Source organism: Rhinoderma darwinii, chromosome 5, assembly GCF_050947455.1.
Source record: "Rhinoderma darwinii isolate aRhiDar2 chromosome 5, aRhiDar2.hap1, whole genome shotgun sequence".
Lineage (NCBI taxonomy): Eukaryota > Metazoa > Chordata > Amphibia > Anura > Rhinodermatidae > Rhinoderma > Rhinoderma darwinii.
Genome location: NC_134691.1, coordinates 85925421 through 85932553, shown reverse-complemented (window position 1 = coordinate 85932553; position 7133 = coordinate 85925421). Strand labels below are relative to the sequence as shown.

The following is a 7133-nucleotide window of genomic DNA, read 5'->3' as shown; positions in this document are numbered from 1 at the left end:
GATAAATATGTACTGAGGATTCGTTGTTAGAATTAGGATATAATAATAATACTAATAATAATAATAATATAATAATAATAATAATAATAATAAGAAGAAGAAGAAGAAAGTTACCATTCCTAACAAAATATTAGTATTTCTTTAAACTCTATAAGGGAAGGCTGCTTTTACATGTTATGTACAGGTAACCCCCTCCCCCCCACCCCATTGTCACATGTTACATGTCTATCTAATTCCTTGCTATCACATGTTACATGTCTATCTAATTCCTTGCTATCACATGTTACAGTATCTAATATCTCACTACCTCATCATCATTACATGTTACAAGATCCCTCACTATCCAATTACAGGTGTATCTAATCCCCAACTAAAACATATGCCTACATCTACCCACCCCTATCTGTCATCGCGCTCCATGCCCTTCATTATAACATATGTCTATGTGAACCCCATATATTACAACTCTATCTAATGCCTTCCTATCTCATGAAACATGTGTTTGTGTGTGTGTATATATATATATATATGATCCCTATATCCCCATCACTATCTAACCCCTCACTGTGAAATATATATATCTAATCCATGTATTTGATCTTTCACTATCTTGCAAGTTTACAATAAGATGAAAGCACCAGTATAATATTAGATGGTGATAAATTACCACCCACACTGCAGAATATATCTAAACCACCTCACTATTTACTAAGAGGAGGGGGCAGTGCAGCCTCCATATTAGCGCATTGTATTCAGTGATTCTGAATACAATGCACTTAGATGAAGGCTGCACTGAGGGGATGGATTCTATACTGCAGACAGGTGAGGAATAGCAGAGCTGTGTCTAGTAGGATTACTGCAGAACTATTCTTCTACACTACTCGGCACAGGTGTTGGGCGGAGCATACAGTGGGCGGGGTTATATCACTTGTAGTAGAAGCAGAAAGCGCTCAAGTCCCGCCCTTAACACCTTTCGGCAGTATAACCCCGCCCCTGTGTGCTGATTGGCCGGCGCTATGGTTATAGACGCCCGGTTATGTCCTCAGGGCAGACACAAGTCACCACTAGCCCGTGTGACCCCTCAGTGACCAGAGCGCCCTGGACCTCACCGCGGACGCTGAGCTCTATTTCTCTTCTCCAGACATGAGCAGCCCTGATGGTGGATACGCCAGTGACGACCAGCTCCAGGGAAAGTGCTCAGTGCCAACCATGATGCCCGGCCTGGGCCAGTGCCAGTGGGCACCTGACACCCTGACTTCTTCCATGGGGGAGAGCAAGGGCAAGTGCGAAGCTTCCAACTCCAGGAGTAAAGCCGAATCCCGGATCCGCCGTCCCATGAACGCGTTTATGGTGTGGGCTAAAGATGAGCGCAAGAGACTGGCCCAGCAGAACCCGGACCTGCACAACGCCGAGCTCAGCAAGATGCTAGGTAAGAGGGGCACCGGGGGCATTGCCAGGGGGCATCTATGATGAGGTGCTGCACCTTATACTATGCCCATTCTACATGTGTTGTCCTTCTGTCTGTCTTCTATGGACTATTTTTTTTTGCTTTTACGTTTTTATTATATATTTTTATGTTCTATTTTTGGATTAAAGATTCCCATTTTCAATGACAAACTTATAAATTAATTAATATCAACCATAGAAATTAATTGATGTTATTTTAAAACAAATGACATTCACTAATGTATAAATTTCCGGTGGTATAATTTATAATATTGTGCCCACAATTGCTATATGCAGCTGGCATTTTCTATCATTTTTATATGTATTTATTTTCTGTATTTCTTCATTATTGCAACCCATACAGCAAACAGTTAAATAATGATGTAAATTAAAAATAAAATACAGCAAACAGTTAAATAATAATGACACCTACAAAATACATAAATATAAAATAATTAGTATATTAGCTTTTTGTTTTTTTTTTTCATTGTATTACATTAGTTTTGATTATTCCATTGTTGTGCAGTCACTGATCATCCGGTATATTACTTATTATACTATTGGTTTTTGTTTTTCTAGTGCTTATTGTATTCAGATTTACAGTATTAATACACTGGTTACTGTGTGTTGATCAGACTATTTCAGGGAGGATTTTATATATATATATATATATATATATATATATATATATATATATAATATTATTACCCCATTATCCCTACTTTTGTGTACATTTTCTGTGATGTCTTTGGAAATTGTTCTGATCACAATGTTGTTGCTCTTGTAAATCACAGGGAAGTCCTGGAAATCTCTCACACTGCCTGAGAAACGACCATTTGTGGAGGAAGCTGAGAGATTGAGAGTACAACACATGCAGGATCATCCCAATTATAAGTACAGACCCAGGAGGAGGAAGCAGGTGAAGAGGATGAAGAGGGCAGACAGTGGCTTCATGCACATGGCAGAGCCGGCTGACTCCACCATACTGGGCAATGATGGAAGGATGTGTGTAGACAACTTCAGCCTTGGGTATCCAGAGCAGTCTTATCACCACAGCCAGTTGCCCCAGAGTGGTCATCATTATAGAGAGTCTCAGGTCATGGGTGCCCACTATGACAGCTACAGTTTGCCTACACCTGAAACATCACCTCTGGATATACCCGAGTCTGATCATGCCTTCTTCACATCTCCTGTTCAAGAAGATTGTCCTATAATGCCCTATGGTTACAACACACCATATACTTCCCACCAGCAGAATGCTGCCACTACCATGCTTGGTAGGCATGTTCCACAGACTGAACAAATGGGGCAAGGGAGCCCTGTCCAGAGCATGATGGGATGCCAGACCCCTCCACAGATGTACTACAGCCAGATGTACATGCCCAGCGCTGGTAGACATCACCCACAAGTTAGTCAACCCTCTCCTCCACCTGAGTCTCAACAGGTCCATAGAGTAGAACAAATGCAGCAGAATGAAATGTTGGGTGAGGTGGACAGGACTGAATTTGAACAATATCTTAGTTATGTGGCTAAGTCTGATGTAGCGATGCATTACCATGGACAGGAGCAGGCTGCAGAAAACGGCCTGATCTCCTCAGTATTGTCCGATGCCAGCACTGCTGTCTACTACTGTAGTTACTCCAATGTATGAAGACTGCTCCCTGCTACCCTACAGCTTCTATAGTGTTCTCAACAAGGATTTCCAGCTCTTGGCAATCAAGTTTATTACTTCAAGTCGTTTCAGACTTACATAATATATGGGAAGAAGCTTAAATAATGAATGTACCGATTAATTTATGTAAATTATTACATATGAACTGATATGACTTCCCTTAGACTATGCGACTTGCAAGATAAAGTCACATTTGATCTCTAGTCTTCATTGAATGCAATGCAACTCCTTATGTGTACATGTACACGGCCTCTTTGTATACGAATGAATTTTTAGAAACCAAAAACTTTTTATAGTGATTTTATTTTGCACTTTTTTTTTCAAATAAAGAGTCAATATGAACATGAATGTGATGTCGTCCTTCATTGCTCACGTATCGATACATTATAAAACACAATCTTTATATTGGGAGGTTTGAAATGTTATGTTTTATAAGTATTATGTTCTAGAATAGAATAAGGTATTTTTGACTTTTATTACAATAACCCTTTATAGTAAATGTTCACATCAAATATACCATATACTAATTCACGAAGCAACGGTGATAGGACAACCGAGTGGAAAATTGTATTAACCCCTTAATGACCAGGCCATTTTTTTTTCTTTTTTTTCCCTCTTCATCTCCCAAGAGCCATAACTTTTTTTTCTTTTTCCATTGATATATCCGTATTAAGACTTTTTTTTTTTTTTTTTTTTTTTTGCGGGATGAGCTGTAGTCTTTATTGGCACCATTTAATGTACTGGAAACTAGGAAAAATAATTTTGTGGGGTGGAATGTAAAACAAAACCGGGGGGGGGGGTAGTGTTATTTTTATGGCATTCATCCTGCAGTAAAAATGTTAACCCTATTCTGTGCGTCAATACAATTACTTGGCTGCCACACTTTTATATGGTTTTTATTTTTTACTGCTTTTACAAAATGAAAAGATTTTGTTAAAAATAAAAAAAAACGTTTTTTGTTGCCATATTCTGATACCCAGAACTTTTTTTATTTTTCTGTAAATAGAGCGGTATGAGGGCTTATTTTTTTGCGGGGCAAGTGTCGTTTTTATTGATACGATTTTGGAGTACATAAGACTTTTGATTACTTTTTATTCCATTTTTCTAGTTGACCAAAAAACTGAAATTTTTGCGCTTTTTATTTTTTATGGCATTTACCATGTGGGTTAAATAATGTTATGTTGTAATAGTTTAGACTTTTATGAATACGGCGATACAAATTTTTTATTTTTTTTTTACATTACTTTTGGGGAAAATGGGATTTTTTGAACACTTAATACTTTTTATTTTTTTGTCCATATAATAATATTTGTAATTTTTTTTTATTAGTTCCCCCAGTACTTGAACCAGCGATAGTTGGATCGCTTGCACAATATACTGCAATACTTATGTGTTGCAGTATATTGTGTATTTTTACCGGCTCCTCTAGCTTAAGTGTATGGTATGTTCACACGCTTAGCAAAAAACGTCTGAAAATACGGACCTGTTGTCAAGGGGATTTTCAGAAGTTGTTTTAAGCAACTCACGTTTTTTTACACACGTTTTTGGAGCTGTTTTTCTATAGTCAATGAAAAACGTTTCAAGAAGTGACATGCACGTCTTTTTCAAAAGGGCCGTGTAAGAAAACACCCCGTCGGAACAGAACACCGTTTTTCCCAATGAAATCAATGGGCAGATGTTTGGAGGCGTTCTGCTTCCGGGTTTACGGCCCAAAAAACGGCCAAAAATAAGCCGTGTAAACATACCCCTAGGGCACATTCAGACGTGGCGGAATTGCTGTTGAATTCCGCTGTGGACAGTCCTCAGTGGAATTCTGCAGCAGACGTTTTTTACATTTGTTTCTAAAAATTTTTAGGAAAGTTAGTTCAGACGTTGCAGAAAATAACTGAGGAAATTAGGCTGCGGTGCAGAATTTTCCCTCCGCAGCATGATCATGACGTTGCAGAGAAGAAGCGGAATTTCACTGCGCATTTCAACCTTTGCAATGCAAAAAACTGAAATCTGTGGCGAGTCCGCTGTGATGTCCACAACATCTGAATTACCTGTCAAATATGCAAATGTTGGTGCAGATTCGTTGCGTAATTGCCCCAAATCTACACCAACATTTGCAGCGGAAAAATTTTGCCACGTCTGAATGTGCCCTAAGGGCATGACCACACATGGCGGAATTCCTCCGCAACTGTCCGCATCGATGCCGCACAGAATCTGCGTTGCAGATTCTGCAGCGGATCTGCACAAAATGTGCAGTACATTGATGCGGACTAGCTGCTGCAGACTGCGGGAAAAGTGCTTCCCTTCTCCCTATCAGTGCAGGATAGAGAGAAGGGACAGCACTTTCCCTAGTGAAAGGAAACGATTTTCATACTTACCGGCCGTTGTCTTGGTGACGCGTCCCTCTTTCGGCATCCAGCCCGACCTCCCTGGATGACGCGCCAGTCCATGTGACCGCTGCAGCCTGTGCTTTGCCTGTGATTGGCTGCAGCCGTCACTTACACTGAAACGTCATCCTGGGAGGCCGGACTGGAGACAGACGCAGGGAGTTCTCGGTAAGTATGAACTTATATGTTTTTTTACAGATACATGTATATTGGGATCGGTAGTCACTGTCCCGGGTGCAGAAACAGTTACTGCCGATCGCTTAACTCTTTCAGCACCCTGGACAGTGACTATTTACAGACGTCTCCTAGCAACGCTCCCGTCATTACGGGAGCCCCATTGACTTCCTCAGTCTGGCTGTAGACCTAGAAATACATAGGTCCAGCCAGAATGAAGAAATGTCAAGTTAAAAAAGCAAGACGTATCCGCAGCACACATGACATGTGCATGACAGCTGCGGACTTCATTGCGGAACTTTGAATCTCCATTGAAGTCAATGGAGAAATTCCGCCATGAGTCCGCCACTGCTCCGCAACAGACAGAGCATGCTGCGGACACCAAATTCCGCTCCGCAGCCTATGCTCCGCAGCGGAATTGTACGCATCGTGTAAACGAACACTGCTAATTTAAAGTGAAAGTCAATGGAGAAACGGCTCCGCTGCGGATTAACGCTGCGGAGTGTCCGCAGCGGAATTTAAGTGGAATTCCGCCATGTGTGAACCCGCCCTTATAGGAGCACAAAGCTTGCAGACCTGGGGGACTTCTTTAGGCCCCAGGCTGCCATGAGAATTATCAGCGCTTCGCAATCGCATCTGTCTTAACAGCTAAGATGACATGGTTGCTAGTTCTCTCCAATCCTAGCAGTTAGAGCAGGGTGCCTGCTATAATATACAGCTAGCACCCGCAGTGTATGGAATGGGCTCAGTCCGTGGGCCGCTCCATACGACCCACGTCCACCCTATGATGTACAAACACTATGGGTGGGCGTAAGGGGGTAAACATGTTATGTGGGGGATGTGTTATTTTAGTGATTTACTTTTGCTATAGTGACTTAGTGTAATTATGACATTTATATTATGGGGCCACAAATAAATTAAATCTTCAGTATATACTGCACAATGTTCTATAAAAAGCATTATGCATGCACACATTTTTTTTTTGTTTTAGCAGTTAATAAGAATATGATTTGAAGATATTCCCTGTATCAAAATGACTGATCTTGATCTGTGTGTCAGAGATATAATAAATGTAATGATTTTCATAAAAACAGTATAAAATAAAAAATATATATATTTAATGACGTCAAGGTGGGATAATACATAAACAGCTGCCAGGCTGCAGGTATCTGAAGCACCACGATGCTTATCGTAAAATATGCAAAGATATTGAAATATACTGTAGCGGTAAAAAAAATACACACTCTATCCATATATCCATATACTATCACTGGCTACGTATGCAGAACCTATTCTTTATGGAAAGACTGGATGCAAGAGTGCATTAGATCTAAGGTTGGGTTTACACACGCAGCATTTAGGTGTGTTTTTTATTATGTTTTTATCAAAAACACTGGCGTCAGATGTTTGCATTAGTTCATAGGACTTTATATGAATATCCGTACGCACATAGCATTTTGGTC

General features: G+C 40.3%; 1 protein-coding gene across 1 annotated transcript; it reads left to right on the top strand.

The window, feature by feature from the left end:
* The first annotated feature begins 1068 nt into the window (after window positions 1-1068).
* Window positions 1069-3411, top strand: LOC142652660 (transcription factor Sox-17-alpha-like). The gene is made up of 2 exons (XM_075828323.1): window positions 1069-1429; window positions 2241-3411. The coding sequence occupies exons 1-2, from the start codon at window positions 1144-1146 to the stop codon at window positions 3095-3097; spliced, it is 1143 nt and encodes a 380-aa protein (XP_075684438.1). The 5' UTR covers window positions 1069-1143; the 3' UTR covers window positions 3098-3411.
* Window positions 3412-7133: the final 3722 nt, after the last annotated feature.

Bases quoted from the DNA above. Each gene is read 5' to 3' on its own strand.
- LOC142652660 (XM_075828323.1), top strand. From the start codon at position 1,144: ATGAGCAGCCCTGATGGTGGATACGCCAGTGACGACCAGCTCCAGGGA. The intron at 1,430-2,240 runs GTAAGAGGGGCA...TGTAAATCACAG, and splicing joins CGAGCTCAGCAAGATGCTAG to GGAAGTCCTGGAAATCTCTC.